We start from the raw sequence: 24,554 nt of genomic DNA, 5'->3' as shown, positions 1-24,554 counted from the left end.
ATTTAATTAATAAACCCAAAACTATAACCTATCAGCCATCATCCCAATAAATTAGAAAATGCTATAAATTATCTTTGTGTTTTATTTATTTTGTGGTAAGTATACGCAAATATTATGTTGTTGGCATTAATCCTAGTGTGAATTTTATCTCTTGCTAAAAGAAAACAGCAAAAAGGAAAACAGCCTTGAGGGTTGTCCATTCATCAAAAAGATCATGTTCCATAGCTGCTTTTCTATATTGAAGTTTGCTTTATTTGTATGCTTTTTTGGTTGAAATCTGTGATTGAATGCCACATTCCTTGCATTAACTAGCAGTGGTGAAAGTTATAAAATTGAAGGTTGTTCAAAATAATGATAATTTGAAAACTTTATAATTTAGAGTAAATTGGTATTTGATCTTCCTAATGGGACTATAAAACGATAGCATTCATTTTATTTTTTTCAAAATAATGATAATTTGAGAACTTTATAATTTAGAGTAAATTGGTATTTGATCTTCCTAATGGGACTATAAAACGATAGCATTCATTTTAATTATCTCAGGGTTGAAGATCTGGACGTAGGTTGCTTAAATCTAATAAGTTCTAATGCAAGAAGAAACTCCATATGCCTCTGGGACTTTCTGCAAGGTCAATGGTAATTCTTCATTTTAAGTTCAGTACTGTTATTTCATGACCATCAACCATGATGAATCTCAGCAAATACCTAGGAACTCTTCACCAATACATTCAAATGCTACAGATATCTATAGTAGGACATCAAAACTTGAAAACCATGTATGTTTTTAATTTATAGGTAAAATTGGGACATTCTGCCTATACATTTTATCTTTTAAATGTGAGATCATGACTATTTATAAAAAGTAATGCATGTTCTTTGGAACGTTTAAAAAAGAAAAAATGGACTTCTCATGCATTTTGTTTACACAGTTTCAATACTACAAGCCTTCTTTTTTTGTAAGCATATAATGATGAACATCTTCCTATGTCATTAAAAAACACTAGGAGTGATAATTTTTCTCCCAAAGATTAGCTTGAAGATAAAGTACAAATACTAATGAAATAATGGAGAATCATTAGTTCAACTGTACACTGCAGAGAACTAGAGAACATGGCTGTGTAATGTTATTGGGATAACTCGAACACCAGTTGTTTGTGTACAAAATGTATGCATAACACAAGGTAAAGTGATCTCGGGACAATGGAGTGATGAATGATATTTATTTTCTTTACAGTTTATCAAACAATTACATACATTTTGTAGTTAATTATAAATTTAGAAATTCTTACGAGATTATAGTCAATAGGTTTTTTTTTTTTAATACCGAATGGATAGAGCCTTATTTGTCAGATTCATTAAAGTTTGTTTTGGAGATGGCAGGACGGTAGAACAAAGTGTTTGAACATTGGAGTTGGATCTAGCTTTCAGTCCTACTTCATTCTTTGATAGCTGTGTGACTTCTGGCAACTGACGTAGCCCCCAAGTCTTCTTTTTCTGCCCTATCAAGTGAATGTATCCACCTCACAGAGTTGTTATGACAATTAAATTATATATATATATATATATATATATATATATATATATTTTTTTTTTTAACCTAGTACAGTTCTGGACATAGTAAGGGACTCTGTGTTAGTTCTCTTTCCTTCACTTTATTCAAAACAACTCCATTTCAGTAGATCAAAATTGTAGTAAACTGTCCCTTGGAATTTGGAAATAATAGTGTAATGTAGAATTGGATTGTTTGCTGTTAAATATTAAAAGTAGATTCTACCTGTGGTCTTACCTGGGAAGAAGAGGATCCCAGAAGTAACCAGAAAGCGTGCTGCTGAAGTAAATTAGCCTGGTTTTTGTTTTGTTTCTAGTTAGTAAAAAGAGAGAATTCTGTTTTAGAGATGGTCTACTGCAACACTGGGAATGTTGGGAATTTTCAGAAAGTGTCTTTGTGTAAGATTTAACGAGGCAGATCTTTAGGGAAATGTCATGATCAGTAGTGCATGAATTTTGTTCGAGTCTCCCAATATGTTTTATGATCTCTATTTTTTTCACAAACTCTCTTCAGTATATACACTGATGTATCTTCCTTTTCTCAAAATTTGCTTGTTCTTCACCTGCTTTGACAGTGAATTTGTTTAACTAGTCAGTCAGCTGTAGTTAACACATAGTACTTAGGATAGTTAAGATATTATCTTAATAGAAACATACCAAAATCTCCTTTTTCTTTTTGCTGACTCATTTAGATCTTTTTTAAAATCGGCATTAATTCATGAAAATGTAAGTGTTTGAACACAAACTGGGAAGACAGCAGGTAGTTCTCTCCCTGCACCTTTCTCCTTTTCATTTGAAGAGCAGAAGAGCAAAAATAATTGACAAAAGGAATAGTGGTATCAGTTCTGTTCCCTAACCACTGACCAGTGAAAAGAGGTTATGGGGTGAGTGAGTGAGCTACACACAGCAGAAGTACCAAGACTATGCTCTGATTACAAGAGCCACAAGACCCTGCTGTGAGGCCTTTCACTGGGTTCTTATCTAGAATTGGCTTAAAGCAAATTTTGGCTTCCTCTTCTTTCTCCAACTCTGCCTTAGATGATACGATGGGGGCAAGCACACAATAGAGGTGGCCAATATAAGGGTACTTAGGTACCTTAGATGTAGTTCAGATGTAGATTTCAGAATCAGATATAGTTCACATGTAGATTTCTAGAATTAATAGTTCTTAACATTTGTAATGTCTTGGTGTGATGATGACTATGATGAAAGCAGTCATTTCCTAGTTATGTGTATGATCGAATTTTATAAAATGAGGTAAAGAATCAAGTACCTATTCACTACTGGTACTTGAGATCTTTGGAGTTTTAACAAATGTTATTGAGGAATACTTAAACTGGTTTTAAGCTTCTTCATTGTGATTTTGAGTTATCTTAAATTGAGTTTTCTTAATCTTTGACTAATCGCTTCACCTTTTAATATACCACTATGATTTGTGAGTAATACACAGGAGTAATAACCTCTTAACACATTGGCCCGAAGAATTTGTATTCCTTTTAAATGTATATATAAATGTTTAAGGCACTTTTAAACTTGAGTATCTTTTATAAATGTGCCATAAAGAATTCTAAAAATATTTACAATGGGCAAAGACACAGATTTAAATCAGGTTCAGATAAAGGTTGAAATTGTCATATACACCTATAGCCAAGACTCAAGCATTACAAAAGTGATCCATGTAACGTAAAACATTTGTATCCCCTTCATATTTTGAAATAAAAGTTAAAAAAAGAAATTGTCAAATACACAAATATATTTGCTGTTATCTATTCTCCTTTTCCTTAATTCCTTTCATCAAATTTTGCGGAGTGATACATACCACACTACCAGTAGGTTTAAATTGTACCCTTTTATGTAAAATAAGAGGCTCTTTGAACTGCCTTAAAAATTCAAAGTTACCTAATGAGTTCGTGGTATTAATCAACTTTAGTACTTGACCAAAGGAGCTTAAGCAATGAAACCCTAATTAAACAGAAAACTAGTTTAACCGTCTTCTTGAAGTGTCTCTCCTTTGGTTTCAGAATCTTATAATTCAATACACACAAATACATACATATATATGCATATGCTTACTGGTTTGAGGTATGCGTTTTTAAAACCAAACATGAATTATTCATCTCTTAGGCAAAGTAATAGGAAAAAATGGAAAACTGATTCAGGAGATTGTCGACAAGTCAGGAGTTGTAAGGGTGAGGATTGAGGCTGAAAATGAAAAAAACGTCCCACAAGAAGAGGTATGTTATAGTGCAAATGTTTTGGTTTGTCTTAAAAAGTAAATGTTTTTATTGTTTTATTTGACTTGTTAGTTTAGAGACCTCTGTAATATGCACATAATGTGAATACAAATATTATCAAGCATACCCAATATAATTAATGTTATAGTTAAAGATAATGGCCTCTGTCTGTTCTCTAATGTTATGACGTTGGATTAGTCATTTTAACCTATTTAGCTCTTAGTTCCTGATCTTTAAAATGAGTAATCATAAATTTTAAAATATGAAACATACATCACTGGGTCATGTGTTAATGATAACTTAATGAAATAATATATGTGGAAATACTTTGTAAAACACTTTTCAAATGTTGATGTTGCTGACAAAGACAAAATTGAAACACAGGTTTTCTGGCTTTCATCTTTTGGCTTTTTTAGTTTGGGGATTGTGTGGTATATGTGTTTATTCTATGTACTTTCAGTTTTTTCATGGGCATAATATTTCTTCTCCATTGTTCTCACCTTTAAATTTTATAATTTAATTCACTTTTATCTTCACGAATATATGCTTTTTGGTAGCAACTATTAAAGTATCTATACGGAGTGGGGAAGTGAGGATGTGCCCTTCTATGCAATAGTACTCTTGGTTAATATACAATCCCCTCAAAATGCCATAATTTTCACATATTATCTATCCTTTTTTTTTTTTTTTGAGACAGAATCTCATTTTGTAGATGGGGCTGGAGTCTATGGCATCAGCCTAGCTCACAGCAACCTCAAACCCTCAGGCTCACACAGTCCTTCTTCCTCAGCCTCCTGAGTAACTGGGACTACAGACGCACGCTACCATGCCCAGCTAATTTTTTCTATTTTTAATAGAGACGGGGTCTCACTCTTGCTCAGGCTGGTCTCGAACTCCTGACCTCAAGCGATCCTCCGGCCTCAGCCTCCCAGAGTGCTAGGATTACAGGCGTGAGCCACCACACCTGGCCTATCTAGCCTTCTTTTACAAAAGGTTATTTCAGCTGAAGTTAAATCCTTTGGGGTGTTTACTGCATAATTTTTGCATTCTTTAATTTTATATGTCAAAACTGTTTGTAATAATTTGCATTCGTAAAGTATGATCATTGATACAATAATAGAGCTAAATAAAGTCTTAAAAATTGGTCCTTTTTTCCCTTTTGTATTTTGTGTTTTTTACCAAGGAAATTATGCCGCCAAATTCCCTGCCTTCCAATAATTCAAGGGTTGGACCTAATTCCTCAGAAGAAAAAAAACATTTAGATATAAAGGAAAACAGCGCCCATTTTTCTCAACCTAACAGTACAAAAGTCCAGAGGGTAAGAATTATTTGTCACTTTGAATTACACTAAAAGTAATTTCATTGACTCAGATGTCACCATTGGTGTTTTGAGTGTTTTCTCTGGTTAGACTTGTAGGCTACTCATGTTCTTTCTAGTTTTTCAAATGTGATTGCCAACTCATGAAATATTACAAACCAAAGTGTTACAGACTTTTCAATTTATTTACAGTGACGATTCTTACGTTATAAACATAAAATAATGGGGTTGCATTTCATGGTCACATTTTTCTTTTGAGGGTTTACTTTTTTCCCATACTTTCTCTCTTTAAATTGTGTAGGTGTCATAGTTCAAAATGTACCCTCTGTTATATGCATTAGTTACTACTTAAAGCCATATTTTAGAAACCGGGTTTCACTATTGGAACTAACCTAACTATTTAGAAATGGGTTTAAAAGTCCCGCAGTGGAAGTTCTGTATTCAGGCTTCTGTGTATTAATTGTTACAGTTAGTGGCATCACTTGCATTCCTTATACTGCTTTAGGTGTTAGTGGTTTCATTAGTTGTAGCAGGGGAATCCCAGAAACCTGAACTCAAGGCTTGGCATATAGGAAAACATTCCTTGTAAATTATATTTTCAGCTCATATTTTAATGTTTATTCCCCTTGTTAAGAAAGACTACAAATGATCATCAGGGTTGGGGGCTGGTGGAGGAGTGTTTATGGGTATGTAGCTCCATTGCCCTGGGGATAAATCTCAAATGCTTTCATACCACTTACATATAAGGCTTTTCCCAGTTACTCGTCCAATGTCATCTCTCACTAGTCTTCCCTTTTGCACTAAAGAAGCTTAAGCCATTCTGAAGAACTTCTACTTCTCCAGACATCGTCATACTCTCTGTTGCTTCTAGACATATGCACAGGTTTATTCTGCCTGGAGCACTCTTTCTCTTCTACTTGCCACCTCTCTTTGGTCTTACTCCTTGTAAAGCTTTCCTTGTGTACTTACCACAGGTCTCTTGAATGGGTCAAGAGCCTTCCCCTTCCCTGCTCTAGTACCCTAGCATAGCACTTATACATATGTTTACTTAATTGATCTCCTCAACCACATTGTGGTTCCTTGATGGCAAGGAGAACCTGTTAGAACTGTTTATGGAAAAGATGTTGTGACTTACAAGAGATGAAAAGAAAAGATGCCATTTTAAAAAGAGGACTGTAACCGCAAGTGGATTGGCTATCCCTCTCTGATGGGCAGCCTAGTTCTTATCCCATAACAGGGAATAATGTTCTCCTGGTATTCATATTGATGGCCACCATTCTACTCTCGCCTTTCTTCATTTTAATTTACTATTCAGATCCACTGACAAGATGTATAATTTAGAGTGGCCCTTGGGCATTCCAACGGTTTGGACATGTTGCAAGAGAAAAACATTTTTGTTTTTGATACAGGATCTTGCTCTGTCATCTAGGATGGAGTACAGTGAGATTATAGCTCATTGCAGCCTCCAACTCTTGGACTCAAGCTATCCTCCTACCTCAGCCTCCAGAGTACCTGAGACTACAGGCATGCGCCACCACGCCCTGCTAATTTTTAAAATTTTTTGTACAGCTGTGTTGCCCAGTCTAGTCTCGAACTCCTGGCCTTAAGTGATCTTCCTGCTTCAGCCTCCCAAGGTGCTGGGATCACAGGCATGAGCCACTCTACCCAGCCTAAATATTTTTAAATGATTTGTTCCAAAGTCAATCTATTAATAACTAAATCTGTAACATAGGATTTTAAAGCTTATTTTGGTCATATTTGACCCAGAGAGAGTGGTATAGCATTCCATCATACGGTATTTTGGGAAATGTTAATGATATGGTTAACAGATTTGTAAGGCATAAAGTTAATTGGGGAAAACCTCAACACCCAAAAATGGTATTTTGAGAAAAGAGATCTGATTTATAGGCCTGATTATTTCCATAATTCATATATTATGTGATGCAAGAAATCTATATGAAGCCCGTAGGTTTTGAAAGGCACCTGATTTTTCAGGTGGTCATTGCTACAAGAAGGTAATGCCTTGCCTGCTGGATGGTCAGTCTGCAAGCAGTATTTCCTAATAGTTCAGTTTTGTTCTCCATCAATAGCCATGTTAATGTGGAGGGTATAAGAAAAACCTGCCCAGCCCCCACACACCTTTAAGATGCTGTATACTGAATGCAAGCAAGCAAAAACAACAGCCCAGCAGTAGCCACACCTATCAAATGCATGCTCTTTAGAAAAGAGTGGTACTTTGCTCAAGGGACAGCTTCTTGGCTTCTCACACCTTTTAACTTTGTATAGAAAATTAGTTATAATCCACATCAAAGTTACTTTATACTTTTTGTTAGTCATTTGGGAATACCAATAAACGTGTATTTCTTTAATAGGAAAATGTTGAACTATTCTCGACTTTGAATGTTTGTCATAATTGCCAACTGTTAGATTACATAGCTGTGACTAGGCTTCCCTATAACTTGTGACAAGAGATAGGTTTTTTTTCCCTCACAGTATATGTAGGGGAGTTAGAGGTATAAATTTTTAGTATATGCCTTTTAAAAATCTATCCTTGTATTAAGTAATATCCATAGAAGATCAAACTTTGTTATTCAGCCTTTTAAAATTTTCAGACTACTTTATTGAAATGTATATGGGCCTGTTAAATTTTATGCTCATAGATATGCCTAGTTTTTTTGTCTCACAGATTAATCAGTGCATTTTTATGCATCCTAATTCTTTTTGTGTTTTGTTTGTATTCTGTTGACTTAGCAAAATTGATTTTTTTACTTTTTTAGCCCTGGTTTCCAATTTTTAATTTTTTTAAGAATTTGGTCTAAGTAAAGCCTATAGTAAATGAAGTAGGACATTTTAAACTATTCATTTTATTTATGCATCTCATGTTAAAGCTTGCATATAATTTGTGATTTTGGCAACATTCAGTAGTAGTCTTTAAAATATAATAATCTGATGCATTTAAGGGGTTGCTCTATTGATCTGTTCTTATCTACTGTAGATCTACTGTAGATGTGTAAAGTATATCAACTACTTTTGTCTTGATAAAATACTGATTTATATTTTCAACAGACATTTGTGTGCCTGCTGTTCTCTAGACCCTGTGCTAGGGATTTAGTCATTTGCATTTTTCAGATTAATCCATCATTAATTTTATGGGATCATTGTTGCAATTTTTTTCAGGGTATGGTACCATTTGTTTTTGTGGGAACAAAGGACAGCATCGCTAATGCCACTGTTCTTTTGGATTATCACCTGAACTATTTAAAGGTGAGAACAGAAAGAACTTTAACTTCTAATCCTTTTGCAGTAAAATATAAAAACTTTACAGTAAATCTTTCAGTAGTTAGGATTCATTCTAGCCTGTGCATAATATAATATATGACCTATAAAAGATAATAGAGAAAATACTGATATTGTGTAGCTTATATTCCTTCTAAAAACACACATCATTTTTTCATTATAAATTTAAGGACCAATATACTAGTTCTCAACAAATTCCGTATTTCTCCTTATTCTTCTGTTAAACTCTTATACTCAATTTCAGTAATTCTGTACATAGCCTTTTAATCCAGTTGATCCTCTCTAGTTTTTGTGGATTTTTTTCCAGGCCAAAATTTATGTCTATAGCACTTGCCTTTGTTGTCCCTTTTATGTCATTTATCAAGGAAATCTCAGTATTTCACGAAGTCCTCCGTTTAAATGTTTGCCCTTTGTATTTTTCTCTATACTGTTATTCAAAATATAAAGTATTTGTGTCTTCTTGTAAATGCCCGTTTTAGTTAATGTTTGTACAGTTATGCCTCCTCTAGACTGCAAACTGGACGGTAGGAGCCAGGAGGGTTACAAAGTGTACTGGAAAGAGCACTGGATTGGCAATCCAGTGATTTTCTTTTATAGTCTCTCTTCAAGACAAGCTAGCTATGTGACTTTAGGCAAGTCACTTTCCTAAACTAAATGCTTTTTGAAATTTCTTTTGGCCAAAATGTTCTGTGATTTAGTGAAATGGAATCTTATCCTCTTAGGTTTTATGATTTCTTCTTTGTATCCATGCATACCAAAACTGTAACGTAGCTGGTATTAAATAGTCTTTAAAAATTAATTCAACTCTATTTTATTTATGGTGCTATTTTAAGAATTTCTTGCTAATTTCTTGACAGAAATAAAAATTAAGTGATTTCTACTTATGTGTGAATAAGAGTGAAAGGGAGAAACAGTGCGATAGCTGGGCATATCATTCATTCTTATGGTGGTCAGTTAATAATTAAAAGTGGGAAGGTTTCATCCAGCAAGGTTTGCATGGGTAGGATACCTCTTTGATTTGCTTATTTGTTTTTGTTTTACAGTGTGTTTTATGTGTTATCTGTTGTATGTGTTTTTCTTCATATTCTTAGCTTAAATAATTATGAAGACCTGGAGAGTTAGGATTGCATTGTATCAAATCCCTTGTTCTTCTGACAAATGTTCTTTCTTAGATCTTTTGATTTATTCTTCACAATTGAATATCTTTTTTGGTTATCAGCAGCTGTCCTGTTGCCATTCTTTCCATCACCAGATCTTCCCTTGTTTGGGCCTGGCATCTCTCACCAAAAGGTGACTGCTTTGCCCCAGTGGGATAACCTGGACTACCATTCTGTTTTGCTATTACTATACCTTTGGAGGTAGCCATTCAGCTGCAGTCTCTCCTTTGCTCAAGTCCTATGTAAAACAGATTCTGGTTCAGAGCACAGATAAAACTCACCTAGATCCTTACCTGACCTTTCTTTTCCAGACGCTGCCACAATCAAATTTTAGAAATTTAGCTTTACAGGGATTTCTCCAATGAATGACTGTTCACATAGACAGTCTATGTGAAGACCTCTACTTGACACCTAGTACTACTATAGTTATGGATCTGATTCTTTGTAGCCAGGAAATGAGATGTTTATGGGTAGACTGGAAAGAGAAGAGTTAGAAATGAGGTTTCATCTGGATTTAACAGGACCCAACATATTGGAAGCACTGTGTGTAAGGGTAAGGGTCCGTCAGTGGACCCCAGGTGTTTATTTTGATCAACTGAATGTATATTGTTTGTCATACTTGTTCTAGCAGAGTTGTAGTCTTAAGAGGTTTTCAAGGCATGATGTAAGACCTAGCTGTTATGGTCAGCTACTAAATAGGTTTTTTTTTTCTTCATGTAAGGAATGTCAGCATTTTTAGTTCATGAAAAATAATTGTTCCTTATCACACTCAAATACCTACCATAATGTATGTTCTTTTAAAACAAAACATGGCCCAAATTCAATGCTTTATAAATTAAGATATTAACTGGCAAATCTATTTTAATTAAGATTATTTACTATGTGTCATTTTTAAGGTTAGCTGGTTAAACCTTAAATGTCATTTATCTGTCTTCATACATTTTAGCATTGTTTTATTCAATATCCTATCATCAAGAAGTCCCTAAACTAGCATATTTGTGCCTTAGTAGTAGTATAATAGTGCCAAATCAAACAACCTTAAATTTTATTCAATATAATCTTTAATAAGCTGAGTATTTTGGTTATATCTCTAATTCTGAACATCTATAATCTGTTATCTGTAGTAATTTTCTTTTTAAGGAGATGATTCAGTTTCCTGATAATTCTGTGTAACAGTGTTTAACTGTAAATTTAGAACTGAAATTGAAGTATTTCCAGTATACTTTTTATCTGATGAAAAGGAGAAAGGTTTTATTAAGTAAAATGTCAAATTATTTTTACTGTTATCTTGTATATTTTAAATAGGAAGTAGACCAGTTGCGTTTGGAGAGATTACAAATTGATGAGCAGTTGCGACAGATTGGAGCTAGTTCTAGACCACCACCAAATCGTACAGATAAGGAAAAAGGCTATGTGACTGATGATGGTCAAGGAATGGGTCGAGGTAGTAGACCTTACAGAAATAGGGGGCACGGCAGACGCGGTCCTGGATATACTTCAGGTACAAACTAAGCATTTTACTCAGTAACTTTATCTGTTCCTAGACTTAATAGCTGCTAATCTCTAATATTCATTAGAACCCCATTATAACAATTTCTCACTACATGGTTTCCGATTCACAGTGGGTCAAATTGTGTTGCAAGAGACACATAGAATAAAAACCTGATAATAACACATAGGGTTCACAGGGCAGGTGTGAGTTCTGTCCATGTTCTGATTGGGGATAAATCTGCTTAAGCCCTTGTGTGTTGATGACTTTCTTAAGGCCTCTCCTGATTTTATTACTGTATAGCCAAAACTTTTTTCATTTGTGTACTGTGGCTCATTTTTTGTCAGGCATGTGCTGGTCATACTTGCTGGATGGACTGTGTAAATCAGGGGTCTGCATCCTATGGCTCATGAGGTGATTTTGAGTGGCATGGCCAAAGTCAGCCCTAGGCACAGTCAAGAAGTAGGCGAAGTTTCTCTTTGCCGTTCCAGCTCTTCTGTCCGTGCTTCTTTCTTCTCTCCCAATACCTTTCAGTGAACCCGGTCCCCACCTGCCAGTGCCTACTGTCTTTCTTGCTCAACTGTGTATCTACTATGTAACTTGCTAATGATGGTATAAGGTATAATCCATCTCACGAATATTTGCATTTCAAAAAGGAACTCTTTAAGATGGAAAAGCCTTCAAGATCCACAGGAATGAAGCTATAATGGTGAAGCTATAATTGGTCATTAGCTCCAACAGAGGAAGAGAGAGAGGTAGTAGAGTTGATACACTGGAGACGGAGAGAAACACCTACTCCTAAGGCCAACCTTGAATCTAACCCCTAACCCCTCTCCCAACAGTCAGTTCTTTTTACCAATAGATTTCCACCTCACTGTGGAGCTGTTTTCCCCCACTCCAGTCGTCTAAGAATCATTAACCCCCTTAGGCATAAAGAGTTTATTATTGTAATGCTTTATTAATGATCGATTACCCAGTGGAAGTGGGAGGGAAGGTTGTAGACCAAGCATCAGGCAAGCATTCCCCCTTCAGCCTAGATCCAATCCCTGACGCCACAAGAGACCCTTTACTAAGACAGTTGCCATGGTGGCCTTCTTTGCTACCCTCTCAAAAATTATCAAAATGTGTGCATTCCCCTCTGTTCCTGGGCCAAATCTTATTAAAAGGAGCTCTCTTTATAGAGGTTTTATTTATCAAGGCATTATATTTAACTGTTGTAGACAACTTTTTCTCCAGAGAGCACAGATGTTTAATAATGTGGCACACTCAGGTTTGAACTTAGGTGGCTAATAAAATACCTTTCTTTTTTTAATGAGAACCAAAAATTTTTATAAGCAAAATTACCTCAAATATTGCAAAGCCCTTCATTTTCAATTTAAAATCATTTGTTTTACAAATTGGAAGGCGATATATTCTTTGGTGGGCTTATAAATTGGGAAGAGTATTGGATTACCCCTGAAACATCTCTGGAAGCTTCTGTTAACCTCTTTTTTTTTTTTTTAAGTTGGACAATGGTATATAACTTTTAACTCTCGATAGGAACTAATTCTGAAGCATCAAATGCTTCTGAAACAGAATCTGACCACAGAGACGAACTCAGTGATTGGTCATTAGCTCCAACAGAGGAAGAGAGGGAGAGCTTCCTGCGCAGAGGAGACGGACGACGGCGTGGAGCAGGAGGAAGAGGACAGGGAGGAAGAGGACGTGGAGGAGGCTTCAAAGGTACAGAGGTCTTCATTATTAAGAAATCGAGGTGAATTGTAACAAGCTGTCTGAAGTTGCATGAAAAGTCCTGGTGATGCAGTGAAGTATTATCAAAATCTGTCCTGTTTTGGTCTGATCATCATAGGAAAGGATCAGCCTTTCATTTGTGTAGTAAGTAACAGAGTATTAGGCAGCCTTCCTTATGGTTCATGTAGGATATATGAATAAACATTGATAACTAGTTCAGCTTCTTTAAGGATTCTAAACAGGATCTGATCGTTAACTCAGATCGACCTATAATGTTGCTTGTTAGCCAGCTAGATTATTAGCCATTATGTAACTGGAATCTCTAGGCTGTTGATCACATTTCAGAGTCTATGGTTGGTCTGAATACAGGATGCGGGAATAAAGAACTTCCAGTAAGCATTTCACAATCAGTAACTGTTGAACCTTTTAAAAATATACCCATAGGAAACGACGATCACTCCCGAACAGATAATCGTCCGCGTAATCCAAGAGAGGCTAAAGGAAGAACAGCTGATGGATCCCTTCAGGTAAAACCTTTGTGCCTCTTTTCATCTAAATTGTTTGAATATGGTAATTTGAGATTTATAACTTTATTTTACTTTATTTTTAAACATGTTCAAAGATGACAAATTTGGTGTATGTGAAATATTTTCCCTTCAACATTACAATTGTAGGCAATCTTAGTCCTTCGTAACAAGTATACCAATAAAAGCATTTCTGTAGAGAATATGCAGGCTAAGTATTTGCGAAGACCTTTACAGCCACATTATGATTTTAATATCACATTGGTGGACCCCTCTCCCCCGCCAGTTCTCCAAGAAAAGGGACATCCTGGAATGTACTAAGAGACCTGAGTAAGCCTGATGAGTCCCTTCTCCCCTGAGTTGCAGGGATAGGTGTTCTCTTTGAGTAGAAAGTAAGGAAAAGAAGGTGTCTCTCTCACAACTAAAAATCACGATAGAGCTGATGATACTCAGCCAGTATCCATGCCAAATCAGCCAGCTGCTTGTTTACAGCCAGAGGTCTATTCTGAGGATCCCTTCTCAATCGATCATCACTAGTGCTAAAACCCATTATTAAATAATTTTAACATTACCCCTGAGCACATCCAGGCACCTTTGCTAAGTGCTTTGTGTATATTTTATCTCATCCCACTGAGGGTAAGTAGTTTTATTATTCCATTCTATAGGTGAGTAAACTGAAGGTTCAGTCCTTTGCCCACATAGCTAGCATATGGCTGAGTGATATTCAGACCTTGGTGTCTGATTCTCAGGATCCATGTTGTCATCTTTTCTTCTGTAACTTTAAATTCTTAAGCCAAGTAGTTAAGGTTCTTTCCTGAATATGGATTGGCTTGGGACCAACACCCAAGATTAGTGAGAGATAACTTTAAGAACAAACTTTATGATGGGATATTCCCTAGAATTCATAGCAGCTCTAAGTAGGTATTAACTATCGGTGGGTTCTTAAGGACCAGCATAGAAAGGCCCTTGCAACTTGATAAAAAGATTAGGAAATTAATGTACATATATGTCTTTTACAAAGAAAGATAGAAGGTATATATGTACCAGTTTTGTAATCCTCCACTTAAACTGACATGTTTAATGAACTTGGCAGTCTGACCACATTGGTTAAAAGGATGAATATTTATCATTAAAATGGGATACTCAATGAAAAGGTGATGTTGTCTGTATTAAGTGTGAAAGTAGATACAAATCAAAGTACTGAATCCTTGGCAACCAAACATTTAAAATACCACCTATACCCAACACTTAAACATACTTTGAAATTACAGCCATTTTGGGGTATTTTTAGCATTTATACTTGAACCTGATCAATATTTATAGTTGTTTTAGGCCCATTGGTCACTATTATCTTACTTCTGTACAGCATCTGGAGTTCCCTTAGCAGTGTTCAGCATTGGCACTTAAAATATTTTGTGACTCTTAGAAATTATTTTAAATTGTGTTAATCTTTATATTCTCCTACGATTCCAGTCCTTCCACAAATTATCTTCAGATTTCTTTGTACCATTCTATTCTTCAGACTAAGTTGTAGGATCATCTGAATTGTCTTAATGAAATACAAGCTATTAGAAACCAGTGCTCATATTCTATTCTAAGATGATGAGAGCTCTCAGTATACAGAAACTTGATCATGCCTATGGTAGATATAAAGGTGTAAACTAAAGGCTAGATAATAAGTGAGTTAGTTGAGTTCTTATCCTGGTGAAGTCAGAATAGGAAGACATTATTTTGTGTCTTTCCTGGGTTTCATAATCTCTGGAGAATAACTTGTTCCTTCTCAACTCTAGTGTTAGAGCCATACATATCTTTGGTAATCAGTAATAGCAATTCATTTTAACTCTTTGTTTCTAACTGTTTTATTCTGCTTAGAAGAAGATACGGTAGGATCGTGGGTTTTTCTCTAACTTTGGACACAGTAAGATGATCAGTGTGTTCCAGTTAAAGAAGAAGAGTAAAACACTCTTCATAAACCAAATAAAGATACTACCTTACGTTAATTTCTCGCACTTCTATTCTCATCTCCATTTCCCTTTTTAACATGTGTAATTTACACTTCAGGTTTAAATTTCTTGTCAGGCCAATTACAGATTTCAATAGGATATGGTCTATATATGTAACAACTGTAACTTGTTTTAGATCAGAGTTGACTGCAATAATGAAAGGAGTGTCCACACTAAAACATTACAGAATACCTCCAGCGAAGGTAATCGGCTGCGCACGGGTAAAGATCGTAACCAGAAGAAGGAAAAGCCAGACAGCGTGGATGGTCAGCAACCACTCGTGAATGGAGTACCCTAAACTGCATAATTCTGAAGTTATATTTCCTATACCATTTCTGTAATTCTTATTCCATATTAGAAAACTTTGTTCGGCCAAAGACAAATAGTAGGCAAGATGGCACAGGGCATGAAATGAACACAAATTCTGCTAAGAATTTTATTTTTTTGATATTGGCCATATGCAACAACTTTCAGATTTGCACAAAAAGATATCTTGAAATTTGAAATGTTGCTTTTAAGTATACTTAGCACTTCAGGGCAGGATTTTAGTTTTATTTTTTAAAGTACTGAGCAGTGATTTTCTTTGTTAATTTGGACCATTTTCCTACATTGGGTTATAACTCATCAGTACATTTTCAGTTTTTCAGAATAAATAGCATTTATGGTAATCATATTTGACTTCTGTTTTCAATCTAATATAGAAGTCTCCATGAAATGCTATGTCATTTCATGTCCTGTGTCAGTTTATGTTTTGGTCCACTTTTCCAGTGTTTTAGTGGACCCTGAAATGTGTGTGATGTGACATTTGTCATTTTCATTAGCAAAAAAAAAAAAGTTGTATGATCTGTGCCTTTTTTATATCTTGGCAGGTAGGAATATTATATTTGGATGCAGAGTTCAGGGAAGATAAGTCGGAAACACTAAATGTTAAAGATGTAGCAAACCCTGTCAAACATTAGTACTTTATAGAAGAATGCATGCTTTCCATATTTTTTTCCTTACATAAACATCAGGTTAGGCAGTATAAAGAATAGGGATTTGTTTTTGTTTTTGTTTTGTTGCACTGAAGTTTGACAAATAGTGTTATTGAGAGGGATGTGTAATTTTTCTGTATAGACAGGAGAAGAAATAACTCTCTTTTCATTTGAGAGAGGCTAAAATGTTTTCAGCTAGGAACAAATCTTCCTGGTCGAAAGTTAGTAGGATATGCCTGCTCTTTGGCCTGATGACCAATTTTAACTTAGACCTTTTTTATTTTGTCCTCCCCAAGTTTTGTGAAGTTTTTCATATTTTAATTTCAAACTTATTTTGGTGAGATAGGAAGGTCATTTCCATGTATGCATAATAATCCTGTGAAGTACAGGTACTTTGTCTAAGAAACATTGCAGACAGATTAAGTGTTTTGTAAACTTTAAAATATAAGGTCTCATGTATAAACAGAATTGGAAAACAGACTAGGATTGGTTAACTTTTTTTTATTATTTTCCTTTTGTTTTTTGATGTATTGGGTTTTGTTTTTGTTTTTGAGTCTTTTTTTTTAAATGAATGAAATTTACTGAGGAAAAATATGTGAAGGACCTTCACTCTAAGATGTTATATTTTTCTTACAAAATAACTCCAATAGGGGTACCACTGAATCTGTACAGAGCCGTACAAACCGAAGTTCTGCCTCTGATGTATTTTGTGAGTTTGTTTCTTTGAATTTTCATTTTATAGTTACTTTTCCTTGCATACAAATAAGCATATAAAAATGGCAACAAACTGCACATGATTTCACGAATATTAAAAAGTCTTTTAAAAAGTATTGCCAAACATTAATGTTGATTTCTAGTTATTTATTCTGGGAATGTATAGTATTTGAAAACAGAAATTGGTACCTTGCACACATCATCTGTAAGTTGTTTGGTTTAAAATACTGTAGATAATTAACCAAGGTAGAATGACCTTGTAATGTAACTGCTCTTGGGCAATATTCTCTGTACATATTAGCGACAACAGATTGGATTTTATGTTGACATTTGTTTGGTTATAGTGCAATATATTTTGTATGCAAGCAGTTTCAATAAAGTTTGATCTTCCTCTGCTAAATTGATGTTGATGCAATCCTTACAAATGATTGCTTTTAAAATTTTAAGATAGGAAAAGAAATCTATAGGAAGTGTTCTGTTACAAAATGTAACTGTTACCATTGGAAATTTCACGTCATAGGAAGTTAGCCGTTAATCTACCAACTTCCAAGAACTTAATCTTCTTTAATAAAGTTAAAAAAATCAACAAAATGGTACAAAACCACCATGTACCATTACAATATGCACTAAGTCTCTTTTTTTTTTTACAAAGGCTGAAGTCAGCAAGGCGCTAACTTGCTTAAATGTGAATTACTAACTTCTAAAACTGTAATTTGATTCACATGTTTTCAAATGGAGTTGGAGTTGATTCATATTACAATATTTGTGTGCTAAATGTGTATGTTTTTCAGTTCAAAGTCATGATGTTTTTAAAATCTTATTAAAGTTTCAAAAATCTGAAGATTGTTTATCTAGATGTAAATTTTTATTAAAAAGTTGCACTTATGAAAAAGCAAAAAATTAGTCTGACAGATGTTTGCTCCTGGTTTTAAATTATTAAATATGACAAAAAATGATATGTGGGGGGAAATTATGCAAAGCAAATGTGCGTTGCTAGTAATTTTTATGTGCCCTTAAAAGGAAAAAACGAAAATATTTGAAAATAATTCTTCATATTTACAGATAAGATTTCAACACATTAATTACATAGGCTACCGCTAAATCATATTAAACACATACTCCTGCTGTCTGCATACACATAAATATACCCTGCCATTTGGAAAATATTAAGTGTCTTATGTAGTGCAAAAATAACTTTTGATGTCAACATCTCAGTAGTAAAAGATTTGTGGGTAGAACGTGCCTAGTAATTGGCTGTTGTGGTCATGTCAGGAAACTCTAGCATGACCTACCACCTAAAAAAGGGGTACATATGGAGAGATGACAGTGTCAACGTTTTACCCAATGTTAGAATCCAAAATGATGCAGGGCAGTCTCCTCAACATTTTTTTTCCAGAAAAATACTTCTTTGTTTTCTGCTTTTCTAGTTTTTCACTCTAATACTTTTCTGGTTCTCTACAACCAATTCTGCCTAGCTAGGCACAGTCCATTAGTGGTGGGTAGGTAGAAACCATCCTCAAGTAATTCGATTGGATTTTCCTTGTTTGGCAATAATTTTCAGCACTGTAAATGAACAGCCTTTTGGCAGCAGCCAGCTTAACACTCAACTTGGCTCACTGAAAGGCATTTATCTCATCTGATCATGATCTTAGATCTCCTGGTAGTTTGGAATATAATGACTTTTAGAGTCAATATACGGGTTCTGATCCCTTTTGAGCCACTTTCCGTTTCATGGCCGTGAACAGCCTTGTGAGCTTCAGATGCTCCTAATAACCAGTTATTCAGAAGTAGCCATTACCAGGTGCTAGTCTGGATTGTTCAGAAGGCTTATCAGGCACCAGCATTTAAATCTTGAGCATCTTTTCCTCTGTGTGTTTATCTGAGGCCATTTAAAAAGCTTTCTTTTAGTTTCTCAGAACTTTCCATACAGAACCTGGGAAATACTTTTTTTTTTTTTTTTTTTTTTTTTTTTTTTTTTTTTGCTAAGAAGTTTTATGTTAGTGGGAGAGGCTTGCTCTATGGAAAGATAAGACTCACAGGGGAGAAATACCCGTCCTGTGGAATACAGACCCAAGGTATAGTAAGTAGTGCCCTGGTCTTTGCACGAAAGAATGGTATCCAGTGCCTCTTCTTGGTGACCCTTCGCTGATAGGTTTCCCTCATCAAAACCATTTTCTTCTGTATGGCTTTGTGTGGTGTGCCTTAGTCCACCAATTTTCAGGTGGTACCCAACACAAGGCAAACTTCATTTATTCCACCACTGGCCTTTTGGAAACTGCAAAAGGGATCAACTGAGCCATACTAGGAGTGGATGGCATTCCTCCTGGGGCTGGTGGTGGGAAATCTGGCTAAGCTAAAATCACTGGCAAACATGTCACAGTGCTTATTTATGTCTCTGTGCCACAAAGGTCCTGGAAAGTCTATGACGTAAGGCAGATTGAGACAGTTTGATCCTTTGGCATTCCCTTACAGGTCTGCCCGCCATTGTGAGCACTAAGGAAAAAGATCGGGAGAAAAGAGTCCTTGGCCCCCAGGTGCCATTGGAACAGTTGATTCAACCTAACCTTTTAGATTTGAGACTTGTGCATTATGCCACCCAGGGGTCGATGGGGCTTCAATACACTAACAGGGAATTGAACTCCCAGCAGTAGTCACAGGAGTGAGTCCCTTGAAGCTTTAATTTCTTACATGATTAAGAGGCTACACCCATGAAGCAAGTCAAGCTGAATGGGGTTTACTGTGGGATTCTCTTGCTGAATGAATTGGTTAGGCTGACCCATGGGGAGGGAGCAAGTGGGCCTGCCTTGTTCTTGAGTTTGATGTTCAGGGACAACAGATTCACATAACTACCAAGAGGAGACTTCATGAGGCACTGAATGCAAAAGTGGAACAACCCTACTGAGGTTAGAGCTGTTTTGAGACACCTTAGCATGATTATATGAAAATCCTGTGGGCATCTGGGATAACTTGTGCCCAAATTACCTTAATTCAAATAATGCTGGAAAAGTTGATGAGATCTTACACGCGAACTTCCCTAATTTGCTCCTGCAAGAGTGTAAGGGATGAGATAATCCTCCGGGGCTAATTTATGTTCCACCCGAAAGGGGACAATGAGATAAGGGGCCCTGGAAAGATGACCCAGGTCTCAGCAAAAATGAAAACACAGGGAAGAGCACCACTCCACACTAAATTCTGAGGCTCCCTCAGGCACTGCACTGGGGCTCTTGGTCTTGAACAAAGGGATCCCTCATTAGCTAAGGAGATAGATGGAAAAAATAGAGAAGCTGGTAGGCTCATGAGCAACCCAAATCACTCCAAGGATATTCCAGAGAGAGGGTGAGTGCAGGTAATAAAAGCAGCTGATTTTAGAGTAGGAATTAAGGAGCCCCTTACGGAAAGCTGATGCAAGGAGGTCCTGGCTGGGAGAGTTCCGTTTGGAGATGGAAGCAGTTAGCTTTCCCCACTGCCTGGCCAGCAAGGTCGCAAAGCCGCCTGTGTCCTTGGAGAAAGGTCTAGAAAAGGAAGCTAAGCAGTTAGCCACATCTTAACTGCTGAAACAAGACTCCTAGACACTCCCCACCCCCATAGGCCTTCTTGTCACCTGAGAGACTGATTTTCTAGTCTGAATGCCAGAGAGCTTTTCAATAGATTTGAGTCCATTTAAACCAAAAGCAAACGACCCAGAGTCTGATCCTCTGCCCTCTTCAAGGGGATGCTAACTTTACGCACTAGTCCATGTAGCCTAGAATGTAAGTGGGAGAAAGACTCAATAGACCTAGACTTACCCAACACCGGAGCCCAAGAAGCTGTCATTCTTGGACTTCATCAAGTCCGTAGTAAATTTCCCTGGCAGGATTTTGGACTCACTTTACTTACAGCCAAGAGACTCGGCACAATTACTGCAAATGCTGTTGGCTCCTTTGATGAGACTTTTCACAATCAGACTGCATGATTGATATGGGCGTGCTGGGTCCCCTCAGCCCAGCCTAATACACTGACCTGCTGGGTGGGTGCAGGGATAGAAGTCTCTACTGATGAATGCTACAAATTAGTCCTATTAAGTCTACAGAGCCTCCTGTACTTCCAAAGCCTGCCAGGATTGTGCAGTTAAAACTGTTAACATACCACAAGATGAGAAAGAAAACATTCCTCCATACAAGGTCTATTGCCATTGCCAGAAGGGAGTGGTAGGCCATTCTACTTTCCAGTTCCACAGCCCTGTTTAGACAGTGAACAAACCCAGTGTCCTTGGCCCCTCATGATGGACCATTGTGGTTTTAATAGTGGCCACCATGTGCCTGATACACCAACAGATGACTGAATTGGTCACAGCCATCACTGGAATGTGGTATGTCCTAGAGGTGCACTGTCCAGTTTACTCAGCCACTAGCCCCATATGGCTGTTGAGCGCTCGAAACATGGATGGTCAGTATTAAGAGGTACTGAAAGTGTAGAACACACAACAGATTTTGAAGACTTAGTTTGGAAAAAAGAATGAAAAACATCTCACTATTATTTATATTTAGCTGTTGAAAAATTAATATTTTGGATCTATTGGGTTGGTTAACTATATGATTAAAATCAATTGTACCTATCTCTTTTAAACTTTTTTGAAAGTGACTAATAGATCATTTAAAATTACATATCTGGCTCACATATTTCAGTTGGACAGAATTGCCCTAATTACTAATGTCCTCTTCAGATTTCTCTAGGAAGAAAAATATTTTGTTTTCACCTGGAAGAACATGAAATTCACCTCTACTTTCCTGCCTTGGGGATTTTGCACTCCCCCGGCAATACTTAATAACTGCAATACATTGTAATGAGTTGCACAAGCCCATTCCATTATATTTGTGATACTTTGGTAGTGACCTTCACAGAGGAAACTGTTCTCACTGTAATGCATGCTCTGTAAGGATAACTGTACACAGGTGGCTGGGCCTTGAATGAGGATAGAGACCAGGGCCAGGCCACATAAGTGTGTATCTTTGCTGCTATGCGATCAGTAGCAGAAAGAGACATTCCATAGCCTCATAAGGAAAATTTGTGGGTCTTGCAGACACTAACCAAAAAAGGAGGTCTCTGGCCTGTTTGGCCTCATTGGGTATAAGAGGCAGCATGTCCCATACCTGTGAATGTTTTTCAAGCATCTATACTAAGTGACTGAACTAGTAGCCAAGTTTGAGTGGAGACCCATGTAGCAAGAAGCCTTAGAAAACCTACAATAAAACAGTACCTGCCTCCCCCTTAACCCAAACTCATTCTGATCCCATGGAATTGTATATATCTGTCACTGCTCTTACACCTGATACATCGGGCAACAAGACTCTGACAATATTGGGGTGGATCATCTTTCCACTACTGAATGGTATATGCCTTTTTATTTATTTTTTTTATTTCAAGAAATATAGGGGGTGCACGTGTTTTTTTTTGTTACAGGGATGAATGGTATAATGCTGAAGTCTGGGCTTTTAGTATACCCATCACCAGAACAGTGTACCTTGTACCTGATAGGTAATTTTTTCCCCCTCACTTCCCACCACTCTCCCCCTTCTTAGTTTCCAATGTCTATTACACCACTTTATGACCATTTACACCCATCGTTTAGCTCCCACTTATAAGTGAGAACGTGTGGTATTTGTTTTCCATTCCTGAGATACTTCACTCAGAATAATGGTCTCCAGTTCCATCCAAGTTGCTGCAAAAGACATTTCATTCTTTTTAATGGCTGAGTAGTACTCCCTAGTGTGTACACATTTTCTTTATCCATTCATGAATTGATAATCTCTTAGGTTTATTCCATATCTTAGCAATTGTGAATTGTGCTGCGATACACATTCAGGTGCACGTGTCTTTTTGATAAAATGACTTCTTTTCCCTTGAGTAGATACCCAGTAGTGGGATTGCTGGATCAAATGGTAGGTCTACTTTCTTTCTTTGAGGAATGTCCATACTGTTTTCCATTGAGGTTGTACTAATTTACAGTCCTACCAATAGTATATAAGCATTCCCTTTATGTCATCTTAGGTTGTTGAAAGAAAAAAATAAAGAAGAAAGAAAAGGCATTCCCTTTATACCACATCCATGACAACATCTATTATTTTTTGACTTTTTAATAATGGCCATTCTGATAGGGCTCAGGTGGTATCTCATTGTGGTTTTAATTTGCATTTCCCTAATGATTAGTGATGCTGAGCATTTTTTATTATGTTTGTTGGTCATTTATCTCCTTTTGAGAAAAATCTGTTCATGTCTTGTGCCCACTTTTTGATGAGGTTGTTTCATCTTCCTGCTTTGAGTTCTTTGTAGATTCTGAATATTAGTCCTTTATAAGGTGTATAGTTTGTCAATATTTTCTCCAATTCTATAGGTTGTCTATTTACTCTGTTGATTGTTTCATTTGCTGTGCAGAAATTTTTAATTAAGTCCCATTTATTTATTTTTGTTGTTGCTATATTTGTTTTTGGGGTCTTAGTCATAAATTATTTGCCTAGGCTAATGTCCAGAAGGGTTTTTCTTATATTTTCTTCTAGAATTTCTATGATTTCAGGTCTTACATTTAAGTCTTTAATCCATCTTGAGTTAATTTTTGTACATGGTGGGAGATAGGAATCCAGTTTCATTCTTCTGAATGTGGCTATCCAGTTTTCCAGCACCATTTATTGAGTAGGATATTCTTTCCTCAGTGTATGTTTTTGTCTGCTTTGTCAAAAATCAGGTGGTTGTAGTTATATGGTTTGATTTCTGGGTTCTCTATTCTGTTCCATTGATCTATGAGTCTACCTTTATACTAGTACTAAGCTGTTTTGGTTACTATAGCCTTGTGGTGAAATCAGGTAATGTGATGCCTCCAGATTTGTTCTTTTTGCTTATGATTGCTTTGGCTATTCAGGCTCTTTTTTGAATCCATATAAAATTTATGATTGTTTTTTCTAGTTCTGTGAATAATGACATTGTTATTTTGATGGGAATTGCATTGAATCTCTAAATCACTTTGGGCAGTATGGACATTTTTAACAATATTGATTCTTCTAATCCATGAGCATGGAATTTTTTTCCATTTTTTGTGTCATCTGTGATTTCTTTCATCAATATTTTGTAGTTCTCCTTGTAGAGATCTTTCACTTCCTTGGTTAAGTATTTTCATAGATATTTTATTTTATTTTCAGCTATTGTAAATGATATTGAGTTTTTGATATGACTCTCAGCTTGACTGTTATTAGTGTATAGACATGCTACAGATTTGTATACATTAATTTTGAAACCTAAAAATTTACTGAATTTATTTATCAATTCTAGGAGTCTTTTAGAGGATCCTTTAGGGTTTTCTAGATATAAGATTATATCATCAGAAAACAAGGATACTTAGACTGCCTCTATTCTGATTTGGATGCCCTTTATTTCTTTCTCACGTCTGATGGCTCTGGTTAGGACTTCCAGTACTAAGTTGAATAGAAGTGGTGACAGTGGGCATCCTTATCTTGTTCCAGTTCTTACGGGGCATGCTTTCTTTTTTTCTATTTTTTTATGTTTTTAATTTTTTGTTTATTTATTTTTTGTTGAGG

At 36.1% G+C, this 24,554-nt stretch overlaps 1 protein-coding gene across 7 annotated transcripts in view; it reads left to right on the top strand.

The window, feature by feature from the left end:
- Window positions 1-17,389, top strand: part of FMR1 (fragile X mental retardation 1) — a 43,122-nt gene extending 25,733 nt beyond the window's left edge. The window contains exons 10-16 of one of the 7 annotated variants that reach the window (XM_012665297.1): window positions 3,673-3,782; window positions 4,966-5,100; window positions 8,278-8,364; window positions 10,860-11,055; window positions 12,583-12,765; window positions 13,219-13,301; window positions 15,438-17,389. In XM_012665297.1, the coding sequence (XP_012520751.1) occupies window positions 3,673-3,782; window positions 4,966-5,100; window positions 8,278-8,364; window positions 10,860-11,055; window positions 12,583-12,765; window positions 13,219-13,301; window positions 15,438-15,599 (956 nt within the window). In that variant the 3' untranslated portion in view covers window positions 15,600-17,389. The remainder of the gene's footprint in view (window positions 1-3,672; window positions 3,783-4,965; window positions 5,101-8,277; window positions 8,365-10,859; window positions 11,056-12,582; window positions 12,766-13,218; window positions 13,302-15,437) is intronic. The other 6 variants (XM_012665304.1, XM_012665301.1, XM_012665302.1 and 3 more) reach the window with 6 other exon arrangements.
- Window positions 17,390-24,554: the final 7,165 nt, after the last annotated feature.

Source organism: Propithecus coquereli, unplaced genomic scaffold, assembly GCF_000956105.1.
Source record: "Propithecus coquereli isolate 6110/MARCELLA unplaced genomic scaffold, Pcoq_1.0 Scaffold99, whole genome shotgun sequence".
Classification (NCBI taxonomy): domain Eukaryota; kingdom Metazoa; phylum Chordata; class Mammalia; order Primates; family Indriidae; genus Propithecus; species Propithecus coquereli.
The sequence above is the reverse complement of the archived record's forward strand: the minus strand, read 5'-3'. Positions and strand labels throughout refer to the sequence as shown.